Source organism: Miscanthus floridulus, chromosome 14, assembly GCF_019320115.1.
Source record: "Miscanthus floridulus cultivar M001 chromosome 14, ASM1932011v1, whole genome shotgun sequence".
NCBI classification, from domain to species: Eukaryota; Viridiplantae; Streptophyta; class Magnoliopsida; order Poales; family Poaceae; genus Miscanthus; species Miscanthus floridulus.
Genome location: NC_089593.1, coordinates 80114856 through 80130264, shown reverse-complemented (window position 1 = coordinate 80130264; position 15409 = coordinate 80114856). Strand labels below are relative to the sequence as shown.

The following is a 15409-nucleotide window of genomic DNA, read 5'->3' as shown; positions in this document are numbered from 1 at the left end:
CTTGCTGGCCGGCCATCGGTTAACCGTGGCAGACAAAAGAGGTGCCCGCCACAGAGCCTATTTTGGCCACGCTGCGCAAATTGATTCCCGTAGTAGTGCAATGAATACTACCACAAACTTGTCCAGCTCCAGCATAAAGACTGAATTCATCAGGTACATGAAGAATGCAGGAGCGTTGGTGAGACCAAAAGACATCACTAGGTACTCATACAACCCATACCTAGTAGAAAAAGTTGTCTTTGGTATATCATGTGGTCTAATCTTGATCTGATGATAGCCTGATCGGAGGTCAAGCTTCGAGAACACCTTGGCACCAGCTAGCTGGTCAAATAAAGTATCTATGCGGGGCAAAGGATATTTGTTCTTAATTGTTACCGCATTAATAGGGCGGTAATCCACACACATCCGAAGGGTGCCATCCTTCTTCACAAAAATGGCTGGGCAGCCCCATGGTGAAGAACTAGGACAGATGAAACCTTTTTCCATCAACTCTTCTAGCTGCTTCTTCATCTCAGCCAATTCCCTTGGAGCCATATGGTATGGGCGTCTGGAGATAGGAGCAGTACCAGGCTCTAGCTCAATGGAGAATTCCACCTCTCTGTCCGACGACAACCCAGGTAGATCTTTAGGGAATACATCCAAGAACTCACATACCACAGGAATGGAGGTAAGATCAGGAGAGGCTTCAGCATGGACAACAACAGGTAAGACTGGATCTGAGGGTACAAGAAGAGACATCCTATCCTCATAAGAAGGAAGCCGTAATTCCACACTTCTCTGCTTCAAATCCAAGACTACCCCATACACCCACAACCAGTTCATTCCAAGGATTGCATCAATGCCTTGCCCAGGCAGTACCATGAGCTGTAGGCGGTAAGTGTGGGTGGCTAATACCAAGCTTACTATATCTGTTTGGGTATTGATGCACATCTGCGAACCCGCAAAATGGATTCTATAGGCGTACGGTGTAGCCATAAGTGGTATATTGTGCTGGTCTACAAATCCCATGCTCATAAATGAATGTGATGCACCAGAATTGAACAACACATAAGCTGGATGGGAATCGATGGTAAACATACTAGCCATCACCGGTTCCTGTTGCAATATCTACTCAGCATCCATGAAATTCACCTATCCGGATCGGCTGGCTGGCACTTTCCTCTTGATCACCGTCTGCTTGACCAGCCTAGAGTTCACCAATGGTTGAGCAGACTAGACTGGCTGGTTCAGGGGACACTCACAGGCATAATGGCCATCCTTGCCACATTTGAAGCAAGCACTAGGCTTGTTTCCAAATCCTTGGCGAGGTGGGACCTACTGTCCCTGAGGCTGTTGGGGCTGCACCTACTGAGTGGGTGCTCGGTACTGTGTGGAAGAAGCCTGAGAAGTTTGCTGGGGCTACCGATACGAATGCCCGCCTGATGATTGATAGGGCACCCGTCGAACAACGTGTACCTTCTAACTATGAGGGTGGCTAGAAGACCCCACAACCACCTGCTTTCTCTTCCACTCTGCCTGGGAATCCCGCTGCAAGCCCTCCATGGCTATGGCAGCATTCATCATTGCTCCGAAGGTCGAATAGTTCCCAGTGTACAACTTCTCCTGAAGGATGTAAGAGAGACCGCGATAGAAGTGGTCCTTCTTCTCGTCAGTGTCCACATGAATGCTAGCATACTAGGACAAGTGATTGAACTTATTGACGTAGTCCATCACTGTCATACTCCCTTGTCACAGTTCTAGGAACTCAGTTAGCTTCCGGTTGAGGACACCAGCAGGAATATAGAACTCTCTAAATGCCACATTGAACTCCTACCAAGTCACCGGATGATCTAGCTACTGCATGGCATGGACGGTATCCCACCATGCACTCATGGACCCCAATAGCTGCTGCGCTTCAAAGCGCACTCTCTGCTTGTCGGCCACGTTGAGCAACAAAAACTTCTGCTCCAGAATGCGAAGCCAGTGCTCTGCATCCAGGAGCTCATCTGTTGGTGTGAAAGTGGGCGGGTGGGTCTTGAGGAAATCCTAGTAAGAGGAGGGTCCCTTAGGATGGCGGGCACCACACCCAATCCCACCGTTTCCCCCGTGGACTCCACGGGCGAAGCCAGCGACAGCTTGTGCCATTAGCTCCATGGCACGGGCTAACTCGTGGCGAGCAGCCATTAGTTCCACCTTCATCTCAGCATGAGTCATTGGTGGTGGCGGTGGTGGCGGCAGAAAAGGATAAGGAGCCAGAAGTGGAGCCTCCTGGCTCTCCCCGTTGCTGTGATCATTGGGCCGGCCACTTTCCCCTTGGCCTTCGCCAAGACTGTGAGCTGCCTCTGCACTAGTGCTCCTGTGTCCTGACCTTAGATTCATCTGTAAGAGATAGGAACCATCCATTTAGAACAACCCTCCCGATCAGAAGCAAGGGATTAGAGGAATGACAGCACATTTATTAAAGCATCCTTTTAGTTAATCCTATCAATTTACTAATCCAATTATACATGTAGGGGGGTTTTAGTTTAAGCAAGATGCTATTATCATGATGCATGTATCGTCCTATACGTTCACTCAAGCTGGAATATAGCGGCATTTGCAAAACTTTCGGCACATCGCACACTCACTTTCCATATGCTAGACGATTTCTTATGCAACGTAAGTCAGTGTACCTACAGAAAACTGATTAGATAAACAGTGCCGCTATCCTAGATAGACCATATTGCTAGGGCTTATACTTATTTACATAATTTAATCACATCCTACTTTTCGCAATACTTTTGTTGGTCATTTTTTTAATTTTTAGAAAAAAGTGATGAATTCATAACCCAGTATTGGCTCTGGTACCAACTGTGGTAGAACCATCCAAAATAACACACTTACGGAGGTGCTCGCCTTCCACAGGACACTAAACACACCGAAAGCAAGCTACAGCGGGTGGTATCCGTTGGGCACACCCCGAGGGAGAACCCGAAAGATCCACATTTTTCCTAAGGATCCAATAATGAGAACAAGTTACAATACTTGTCCATTTCATACATCAGAAGTTCTTAAAAATTACATTATTACATTACCAAATGTCAGAGTGCAGAATAATAAACAATGGAATTTAAAAATAAACATCTAGCGATAAGGAACGAGGATCCGTCTATGCCTACCAGAAGAATCCTCCACACAATGGTACTTCTCATGCATTACCTGCAACAGGGGTAAATAAACCCTGAGTACACAATGTACTCGCAAGACTTATCCGACTAGTGAGATTAATTTCCCGACTCCAAGAAAAATGATAAGCTTTATGGTTTGCTAGTTTCCAATTTGGCAGAAAGCAATACTATTAGTGGGTCCTTACTTATGTAATTATTAATAGCCGTATTAATTTATTATCTATCCATTCTATGTAAGCACCTGTTCTACTTTCAAGCAAGGGTTGAGCAATCAGTTCCATTTCATCACCTTCCATCTTTCAGTTCTTACTATGATGCTAAATTGTTGACAAGTTGTACCGGATCGCCTGACGATTCGCGAATCAATGCCCCCAGCTGGGTACCCCGAAAACACACGCCCCACTTGTACCCTAGGCACAAGCAGGACTAACCCATCACCCTCCTGTCCTAGGTGTCTAGGTCCCCATCCAAACTTGGACTCCAAGCCCCAACTCTTGAGTCCCGGATTTAGTGCGGTGCAAGGACCTCCACCATCCTCGCCTCCAATCAGTCGGTCTAGAAAGAGCCAGATCCACGACAAGAGAGCAACGAGTCTTCCTTGCGCCCATACCCAAGTATGTGCTTGGGATAATAAGTTTATGACTTTCCTAGAGCCATATGCAATGACCGGTCCTTAATTGACACAGACAGGGAAAAAGTGTAACCAAGCTATGCCCTATTGGCTGTAGGACACTGTCTCTTACACCCACCAGTACCCAAACCATGTCCCTGCCCGATAACCACTTTTCCTTTCCATCATTTTATCATGAGTGATCATAATTATCACATATTGCGAGTAACGATAGGTTACTCATGCTACCGAAATCCTGAGCATAGCAGTTACTCGACCTATACTAGTAGGACTCATAGGTACATATATTTATGCATGTAGTTTCCATAAAATGCCTATAACATAAATGTAAATCATATATATATTCAGTGATCATAAAATATGGGTTATGCACCGGGGCTTGCCTTGGGCAGGCGATGGGTCAGCCAAGTCAGCACCAAAAGGCTCCAGGGCTCCTTCCTACATGAGGATCTCCTCCTCGTACTCCTCAATGACCTCTTCGTAATCCGGTTTGTCCACGGGCACGAACTCCACCAACTTGTGATCTATATGCATGAAATGATGATGCAACACTTAATAACACGACAATAGCACCTCTTAAAATAAACTATATCTTATCAAGTTACTAAGCTAGTCCTACCGGTTAAGGTACTAAGTTATCTACCATTACCACTAACAAGTATGAAGCATTACATACATTATCACAACAACTAAAGGTATTCTTACCCCTAATACCGATTTACTCTATATATAATAAAACAAGGATAATAGCTACTCTATTTATCAACTTACTCTAGGGCTACAAAATTTACAGCAAATACATAATAATCTAGTGAGCCTACTGTAAAATTTTCATAGCTATAGCTATCTCCAATTTACCACAAAAATTCCTACAAATATTAATCTACATAATACTAAGCTCTCTAATTTGGATTTATGAACCTAGCACTTTCATAGCTATCTGTAAACTAACTACACTAACAGATAGATGGCATTTTTGTGAACCTAACAAACTTAGTTTCACTATTTTTGGACATCTATAGAATTTACTACAATTTATCAAAGTTTAGCTCGAAAACTAATTTGAAAAAACATTTATAACTTTACTGGAAATTGGAAAATGTATTCTACCGCGCGGCCCAAAACTTCATGGCTTGGCCCACAAGCGAGAAGCATAGCCCACTACCGTGACCCGTGCGCACGTACCAGCGTGGCCCATGTGGCGGCCCGCTCCCGCGATAGCGGCCCAACGCGGGGAGACCCACGCGCGCGCCGGTAATAAGCAAAAGAGACCTCGGCTTTCAGCTAACTGAACCCGCTATCCCTTCTACTATTCCACTCTCTCACTAACGCTCGCACTTAACTCCCTAGCTCATTTCGAATTTACGTTACGACATCCCTGGCCAGATTTAACAGAGGTCGGGGCGTCTCCGACCAACGCCGATGAGCATAGACCTTCTCGGCAGCAATACTGCCACTGAGACATTCCTCAAGACCAGCGCAGTTGAAAGAGGTACCAACCATCATGACTAGTGGCGTACAGAGGTATGGCTGTTCACCATGGCAGAATTTGGCCGCAGTGACGCCGATGCCGACTAAACATCAAGCCTAGCGCTACCACTACTACCTAGCCTCCATTCCTAGAGTACCGATAACACCCTAGGGGTTCTAGATACACCCATTCTACTCCCAATCAAACCGGCCATGGACACAGTGGCAACCCTGCATCTACCGGTGGTGGCCATGCGCTCCGACGAGCCTCGGCCCCCATCGACTCAACCAGCTACCCAAGGAGCGGGAGGGCCTCACCAGCGACACGTAGGATGGCCTAGACGACATCGCGGGGCACGACAAGGTGACTGCCCACGTATGTAGGGTCGCTCTGGTTCACAGCAAGCGCAACGACGATGTTCCCGGTGACCTGCTGCTCCACCGGCGAAACCGCTACATGGGTGAGGCAAGCAAGTCAATCATGATGCAAAGCATAGCTCAATTGAAACAGTGGAGCACCACGTGATGCCCCGGCCGTGCGCCCACCTCAACGGCCATGGCGGACCGCTACGAGGGGAACACCCCGCATTACCTCACTGTAGGACGAACGAACGTCGAGATGACTCCAATCGGAAGCTAACTACCCAAGCTCGTTGTGTGCATGGTTAATTGGAAAGATGTGGAGTATGTAAGGCCAATTGCTTGGGCGATGCCTTTCAGACCTATGGTGGCTGGTGATGGCGAAAACTTAAATCGATGCCCCGACATCATACTACCGCAACAGTGGCAGGTTAGGCACGAAGCTATACTCCCACCCGACCTCCAAACATGCACGGTAACAAGGATGGGGCTAGCTCAGTGGTTTGGCCTTGGTGTGGCTCGACTGATCGACGACCTTCCAGATGACGTGACGGGAAAACTTGGCGTGGCCTCACGCACAAATGTGAAAGTGAGGGCAAGCCCACGCACGCGCAGCTGAAACATCAATGGGAGGAGTAACCATGCGACAGCAACGGATAGAACACCGCGCGACCGGAGTAAAGCTCGACGTGATGGCGAGCAGCGGCTCAGGCAGACGCGATGGAGGAGGCAGGGCAGTCAGGCTTGCCGAGCCCAGCATGCGCGCGTGCGAACGAGGAACGTGCCAGGCGCGGCAACGGCGGTGCGGGCCTGCGTGGCTCTACGCGAGCGCGTGCGTGCGTGGCATGCCAGGGTAGCAACGATGGCACGGCCTATGGTGTGGGGCTAGTGGTAGGGCCGGCCAGTGTGGCAGCAATGAACGGCGCGCAGCGCGACCGTGGTGCAGTGCGACGCGACGGCGGGGCAGAGTGGCAAGGCTGGCCGGGTCCAACACGTGTGTGTGCGAGCGGGTAGCGCCAGGCGTGGCAGCGGTAGTGCAGCCAACGCGGCGGTGCACGTGGGCACGCATGGGTGAGTGACGACACCAGCCGGGTCACGTTGACCGCGCCCAGACACCGAAACCAACCGGGAACATGCCTTACACGCATTTTAAAGTTCCTACAAAAACCAACTCGATGATCCAGTAACTACACCACCTATTTTATGCTTTAGCTGGTATATCAGTCTACTAGAGGAAACCCTAAAACCATGCCACTACCTAATTCGATCGTTCTGCAAAAATTGCCAGACTTTGCTTCATCGACGTGTTGTCCAACTTAGGAAATTTCGGCTAAGTCCTAAATGGTTCCGCATCGAATGTGATTTCCAAGCTACTCGATACACTAGCTAGCGAATCCCATTCTCGACAGCATGTATTTCATCGTCACCTACGAAGTTCATGCGACAAACTTTACTAAAGCTTTCCATATGCGTTCTATAGCATTTCCGTTCAATAAAAATTTATTTAGAACCCTAAGTAATACAACACGACATGAAATGTAACATGTGTTTCGTGTTTCAAATGAACGTTTCAAGTTCCATATATTGCTTTATACCCTATATTACATACATGTACACACAAATATAATGCTCATGCAGTGTTTAAGCAAAAATTGTACAGTGTAACACCGAGGGTGTTACAATTACCACATATGGCTTGAGCGCCTACTTTCGGTGATGGTTCGAGGCTATGTCCCTGAGCATGTTTGGCAGGTGCTAGCGGAGTTGCGCAATTTCTTTTGCCAACTTTGTGCCAAGGAGTTATCTCATACCATGGTTGTAGAAATGGAAAGAATGACGCTTGTGTTGCTCTATAAGTTGGAGAAGATTTTTCCACCCGGCTTCTTCAATCCGATGCAGCATATGATTCTGCACCTCCCGTATGAAGCACGAATGGGGGGGCTATGCAGGGCCATTGGTGCTATTCAATTGAGAGATGTCCAAAGGTTCTTCGAACTAAATGTAAAAATAAATGCAAAATTGAAGCATCCATTGTAGAGGCATACATTCTGGAGGAGGTGTCAAACTTCACAACAAAATACTATGCTGACAACCTTCCTAGCATGCATAATCCACCTCCTCATTACAATGCCAACGAAGATGAATCGAACCTTAGCATTTTCCGAGGGCAACTCAGAAGTGCAAGTGGTGCGACCCACAAGACCTTGAAACATGAAGAGTGGCACACTATCATGTTGTATGTGTTGACCAACCTATCTGAAGTGGAGCCGTACATGCTGTAAGTTCTCAACAAACTTGTTCTCAAGTAGTAACTATTCTGTGTTCAACTCCCATGTTTCTCGTTGGTACAGGGAATTTCATCATCAATTCTGGCGTGAATCAAGGGAACCTACCTCGTAGGAAGCTGAGACCCTTCTCAGAGAGGGTGCGGGAAATGGAATGCCTGATTTCATTTCTTGGTTCAAATAGAAGGTACAGTCCAATTTAGCTCGTACTTAGTTTGACATTACAAGTTGCTCGTACATGCGAATAATATAACGAACCACCCTGCTTGAACTTGTAGGGCCAAACTAATGCATCTATGAGTGCTGAGTTGAGACAGGTTGCCGATGGTTGTGCCTATAGGGTCAGGTCGTTTACCGATTATGACATGAATGGATATCGCTTTCACACAACAAGCCACGAGCAGAGTCGGCCCAATCGAAGAACCACAAATACCAAAGTTTTTACGCCGGGCTTTGATGGGGTTGAGTACTATGGAAGAATTGAAGAAATATACAAACTCATGTTTCATGGTTACAAACCTCTTAATCCAGTCATATTCAAATGCCATTGGTTTGTTCCATCAGTAGTGAGACGGACCCCTAATCTTGGGCTAGTCGAAATTCGACAATCATCCGTCTCACTAGGAGACAATGTCTATATTGTGGCTCAATAGGCCACGCAAGTTTAATATCTCTTATACCCGTGCCAAACCGATGACCGTCTTAAGGGTTGAGATGTTGTGTACATGGTATCGCCACACGGTAAACTACCTGTACCAAACAATGAAGATTACAACATAGACCCCAACACACATGACGGAGAGTTCTTCCAAGAAGATGGGCTCAAAGGGAGTTTTGAGATAGACTTAACCGAAGCGATCGGAATGGAAGTAGACAATGAAAGGGTTGCTGACGAGGACGCTGGAGATGAGGTTCAGAATGTGAAGGACTTAGAATTACTTCAGCGATTACATTTAGGCAATGACAGTGATGATGAAATTCCTCCTTTGGAGCATGGGCATGATTATATCGACACACGTGATAGTGATGATGAGACTTATGATTCAGCTAATCCCGATCATGATGATTATTTCTAATACATGTATGAGTCGTACTAATTTATTTATTATTTGTCCTACCATGTTATTTTTGAAGTATGTTTAGTTTATTTCGCATATCTTTCTAAGTATGTTTTGTTTATCTGTGTGGATTGGTTTACTCTTTTTAATTGCAGGTGATTGAACAATGGTGGGCGGTATGAGGAAGATCGCGGCGCTTTACGGAAGATTCAAAGCTACAGCTTTAGGGTTAGCTTCAGGGCCAGCTTTAGGGAAAGGTCAAGGGAGGGGTTGAGGCAGGGGTCGAGGGAAGGGTAAAGGGAAGGTTAAAAGGGCAAGGCCCATGTTGCCTGTAGCTTCCTTGTCATTGTCTGAGGAGGAGGAGGTACCTTCCGCGCACGCCTCTGGTGACAAGGAGGAGGTACCTTCCGTGCATGCCTCTAGTGATGAGGAGATATAGGAGGAGCAGGAGCAGGTGGAGGAGGCAGTTGGTTCCCAGGTCTGGTTGCGAGGTCCCTCGACCCTCCTGAGGCGACCGATACCTCTTGAGAGACGCCCGATGATTTGACCCTTTGGGAAAAAGTAAATAACTTTAGATGTTCTCAATAATTTTTTGTTTGATATGTTGAAAATTACAATGAAAACTAATAATTTATCTTAATCACTTGGGCAGGGGTTGGATTAAGGTCAGTGGGGGTGATCACAATCGCAAGGTCAACGGCATCCTTGGCCTTTTGTGCAGGCTACACTTCCCTAGCTTAGTGCAATTCGATGAAGAGTAGGTGTCAGCCTACACGTGGGACCACTACGTCGCCACCCGCGATGCCGCTGATCGTGATGGCAGGGTATTCCCCAACAAGGCGGAGCGGGTGAAGGGCGAGCTGTGCGTAAGTATTCCTCGCACCTCATTGCTCAATACATCACATTCACTGGACATTCTTGAAGTAATGACTGTATACATCGCGTCTATATGCAGAACTTCTATAGATGCTAGGAGGGGTACGAGGCCAAGGCGGCCTCCATCTCTGAAGAAGCCGCCAAGAAGCTCGTGAAGGACATGCACTATGAGGCGCGCGTCCAGGCCATAATCGACTACTATGCTCAATACAGAGGGATGAAGGTTAAGAAAGAAGAGGCAAGAACAATGAACCTGACCCGAGAACAATTTTTGAAGGTAAATATAGAAAATTAATACTTACTTTTATGAGATTAATTACGCTTAATTTCATTTGTTTTCATATGTCATACACTTGATGACATAGGTGCCTCTGTACTGGTGCGCCCAGCATACCCGGTGCTGGGAATACATGGAGGACAAGTGGTTGGAGCCCGGGTGGGTGGAGATGCACAACGCTTGCCGAGACCGGTGTTTGCTGATGCCACGTGCATCACACCATCAAGGCAGCCTGAGCCACGACGAATATAGGGAAAAATGGGTACACGAATTCATTTCTTTATTCTAACGCTCAATTCTACATAATTTCTAATCATTTTGCATTTTTGCCGCAGTCGTCGTCACATGATGGCCAGCCTTGCTCCCAGTTCAAGGCATGGGTTCTGTCCAAAAAGGGCAAGGCGACGACAAACATCGACTTCAACCCGGAGGACCCGCCCGAGGCGTACGGCGATCCCAGCATCCACAGCCGCGTCACTGAGTACACAGCGATGGCAAGGGAGGTTCATGGGTCAGAGTTCGATCCGAGTACCCATGATCTTGATGGAGAAATCGTGATGAGGGTGGGAGGAGACAAGAAGCATGGCCGGTACTGGATTGACGACAGTACAATCGACACGGCCTCTACTCCCACTCTCTCCCAGATCTGAGCAAGGAGCACGAGCTCGAGCCCAGTGATACGCCCACGGCCAACCGCTACACAGTTCCAGATGGAGGCTCTCCAGGTAATTTCTGTTTTATTCATCGTTCGTTGATTGTTACGTACTTTAGCTTTGCATTGTAACATTGGGATGAAATATTATAGGCCCGGGTGGAAGCAGAAGTGAAGCAACGGGAGGAGATGATTCAGCAGAGGGTGGCGGCCGAGCGGCAGAACATGGAGGAAGAACAACGGCTGACGATGGAGCATATGATTCAGCAGAGGATAGAGGCCGAGCGGCAGAGGATAGAGGAAGAAAATCGGTTGAGGATGGACCAAATGTTCCAATACATGCAGAATTTTGCTTCGAGTATGGGTCAAGCTTTGCCACCGCCACCGATGCTATTCCCTCCACCTCAGCCACCCACAACTACTCCTGTGAGTCACTTGACACCTTATACTGCAGATTGAATACTTTGACTTAGAGAACTTTAGATGTTAGCTCAAATGACTTAGAGAACTTTAGATGTTAGCACAAAATGACTTAGAGAACTTTAGATTGAATACTTTGTATGTTTTTGTGACTAGGTAGAGATGTAGAGTCACCTTATACTGCATCTTGAAACAACTGACCGAGTGCTCCCCTGGTTTATCTATTACTGCTACTCTATATTTGATAAGACACATACAGTACTGTCATAGCCATATTTGATAACAAAATGATAGGACATGCATCTTAGTGTCTTCCAGGTGAGTTAACTGATAGGTACTGTCATAGCTCAGGTGAGTTAACTGGCTAGTTTAGTAACTCATGCATCTTAGTGTCTTCCAGCTGTGCTTTGCACCTATGAGGTCAATCCCCAAGCTCATGACTGATTAATATATGAATGGATAGCGTGCTGTCCTGATGAAACTCTGTTTAACCTTTTAATCAATTGTGCTCGATTGTTTTTCTACAGATCTAGTTTTACATCTATGTCCAATTGTCCACTGTACTAGCAGTAAGCTATTAGTTGACTTCCATAGTAGTTTAGATTATACACATACAGTTGCTGCTGTCGCCACTGGTGGTGCACAGCTGCCCTGCTGATGAGGGCAGAACGGCCTTTACATTAGCACACCATCATTGGACATGGAGCACATTGTCATTTGCTCTGCACAGCATTGAGCGATTACCAGGCTGTAACTTGGAACTTATCAGTTGACTTTTGAACAAGCAGTAGTTTTTTTAACCTTGTTTAATATGAACTGGTGAAGGTCATTTGATATTATTATTGCCCACATTCAGAACAGCCGAAAGAGATGTAATAAATAAAAACACTCAAGTGGTCGTTATCGTTGACAACACTAGTACACTGCCTGAGAAAATGACAAAAGAGAAGAAGAAAGGAGCCATAAACAGGAGCTAGGTGTGGAGTTACAGTTAGTACTGAGACACTAGCTTTCATATTCTGATATCACTGCATCTGCTGTGGCATCACCTGGATTCGGTTGTGGCCCCTCAAGTCTAGTTAAGACATCAGGTGCTCCAGCAGCATCTCTGATAATCTGAAAAAGATGATAGCAAAACTGTGAGCAGTAAGCTAGTAGTTGACTTCCATATTAGTTGACTTCCAACAGTACTGTCAATTTGGAAACTTGTGAACTTCCATAGTAGTTTAGATTTTATAGAATCTTTTATTATTTTTGCAATGTAACAAAAATGATCAACATGTATCACGTGAATAATGAATTAAGTGCAATCTCCATGTGTCAAGGAACCTTAGATATTAAGTACATCACATATAAATATCAATCCTGCCTCACACATGCAATCTTTTCTCTTTTGTGCAGAATCAATCGGCGGCATCAAATAATCAGCCTCAAGACCCGGATTTGTCGCAGTGGTTCCAAGGGCCTCCGCAGTGATTGCATTTGCATTTGTGGCTTATTGTGACTTGTGATGATGGTTTATTATGCCTGTGATGATAGTTTATTGTGAATTGTGATGATGGTTTATTATGCCTGTGACATATAATTATGCCTGTGATGATGGTTTACTGTGAATTGTGATGGTTTATTGTGAATCGAGAGGGGTCCGTTATACGTGACAGATTAGTAAAAAGGGGGGCTATTGGTCCCTTTGCCGAGTGTAACACTCGGCAAAGAGAGGAGTTGCCGAGTGTCAAGTCAAAACACTTGGCGAAGAGGCCATTTTCTGTTATTCTGGGAACCTTCTTTGCCAAGTGTTTTGGTTTTGCCGAGTGTATTCTAATGGACACTCGGCAAAGTGACCATAAAATCTGGCCGTTGCGTGCTTGTTTGCCGAGTGTTTTGGGCGTGACACTCGGTAAAGTGTCTAAACTTTGCTGAGTGTTGTGGCCTTGACACTCGGCAAAGTTTAGAAACTTTGCCGAGTGTTTTGGTCTTGACACTCGGCAAAGTTGAGAAACTTTGCCAAGTGTTTTTCTGTCGTGCGCTCAGCAAAAGCGCCGTCACCGTGCCATTCCGTTAACTTTTTTTTGTCGAGAGTTTATTTTTGCCGAGTGTTTATGGACACTCAGCAAACCATTTACCGAGTGCGCAATAAAAAAACACTCGGCAAATAGTTGTTCGTCGACACTGTAGATGTCGTGTTCTCTATGCCGAGTGTTACACTCGGCAAAGCCTTTGCCGAGTGTTTTCGGGCCTTTGCTGAAGGCCCCTGGCACTCGGCAAAGCTACTGTATCCCGTAGTGCAAGCTGATATGCTCTCTCCAAACTGTACAATGCAGCCAGTGTTCAGCTTGAAGTGGACTAGGCACTCTCATTAGATTGCCGCACCCTCCTTCCAGGAATTGACCACTATTGTCCCGCACTATGAATCCCCATCCGCCGTTGCTTGAAACATCTTTAAAAGAACCATCAGTATTGATCTTATACATATCTTCTGGGGGAGGTTCCCATTTTTCTATCTTGCGCTGATGTCCAGAGATCTTCATCCACTCTTTTCTCCCAAACTCTGCAACATATTATGCGACTAAAGAACACGCCTCTCAAGCTGTGGCCCTTTTTCACCTGCATTCGCCTTACTCCTCGCTGACCACCATCTCCATAGAAGAGAGAGAGAGAGAGAGAGAGAGAGAGAGAGAGAGAGAGAGAGAGAGAGAGAGAGAGAGAGAGAGAGAGAGAGAGCCGTGATAAAACAGCATGGGAGGCACCATACACAAGTGGGAACACATGAGCATATCTTGTACTTGGAGGGGACATTTATCAAGTGCTTTTTTTAGCAATTTTGGACATGAATATGGCAATTCGTGGTTTGGCCTCGCCTTGAACACCTCCTTGGAATCTGGACCAACCATACTGCAAGATGTATGCTCATGAAGGGTTCCTACTTGGTCCAATTTCGTTGCCATTGCCTCAATTGCCAAGAATAATTAATCAGAGCGAGCTGTCTTTGTCATCGTCGTTCAGCTGCTGGTTCTTGGGCTCGAAGCATATATTCAGGAAGCGAAGTACAACATAGACCACACAGATCTTGTGGAACTACATAGATGACACTGGAAAATAATTGACATCCAGCGCATATCCGCCTCCATATGGTCCTTTTGGCATTTCGCTACTTGTGCCTTTGCGGGACCACAAAGGAAGATTGACAGTTGCCACCACCTCTTTGATTGTTGTAGGTAGTGTATACAATTGGTGCCACCATTTTTTTTTGAAACAAAGGCAGGAGCTCTGCCGCTCAATTAAGACAGAAAGAATTTATGTACAAGAGGGCTAGCCAACGGGATGACAAAAAGCGCACCCGATAGGCTAACCAACCCACACGACGCAGCTGAGCACTAACACGGCACACTACCATGGGTCATCGTTGCCGAGCATGGCTGAAACGCCAGCAGCTCCGACTTCTCATGGCAGTCCACACATAAGCCACCCACCAACGAGCCCGAAGCAAGAGGCCGCAACCGGTCATCGTTGCCAAGCTCAAACACCCCGCAAAGAGCAGCTCCGACTTCCAATCACGGCCACACGCATCGCCTCCAGCGCTTGCCGACCCCTAGCAGACCCCAGCCTACGATGAAGGTGGGGGCTCGACGCGTGTCATCGTTGCCGAGCCACGTCCCTGACGCAGCAGCTTCGACTTCTCGCAGCAAGACCCGCCTCCACGCGTCGTCGAGGCGCCAAGAAGCAAAGAACAATCACCGAGGAGACATCGAGGCCACGATGAAATCCAAACGCGACGCCTTCAGGAAGGTAGCAACGCCGATGGCGCCACCGTCGCATGTCCAAAGTGAACCGAGCTTTCACCCTTGGATGATAGTGCTAGAGGGGGTACACGATGCCCCCAACAGGGAAAGCGGCACCCACAGGTGTCGCCGTCGCTAGGCTTTCGCCTAAGGAGTCCTCAAGCACGAACGTCGGGCCAAGAAGCAAGGCCCCTAGCCATCCCTCACTGCCATCACCGTTGTCCTGCCGCTCCACAATAACCCCTTCAGAGGGGCCTCGACGCGCCGGCTGCACGCAGCAGCCGCACAGCTGCGTCGGCTGTCACCCCCTCCGGCCGGGCAACTTGGAGCCGGACCTGACTCCGCTGCTCGCGAAACACTGCCGCTCGCGAAACACCGCCGCATGACCAACGCCTTCAGGCGGCCGTAGTCACTGGCTCTTGGCACGTGCTGCCGACGCTGCGACCCGACGTCGG

General features: G+C 47.2%; 1 protein-coding gene across 1 annotated transcript; it reads left to right on the top strand.

Moving 5' to 3' along the window:
* The first annotated feature begins 9272 nt into the window (after positions 1-9272).
* Positions 9273-11742, top strand: LOC136503847 (uncharacterized). Its single transcript, XM_066498796.1, has 5 exons — positions 9273-9350; positions 9712-9816; positions 9924-10103; positions 10909-11066; positions 11703-11742. Exons 1-5 carry the CDS (start codon positions 9273-9275, stop codon positions 11740-11742), a joined length of 561 nt encoding a protein of 186 aa, XP_066354893.1.
* The last annotated feature ends 3667 nt before the right edge of the window (positions 11743-15409 follow it).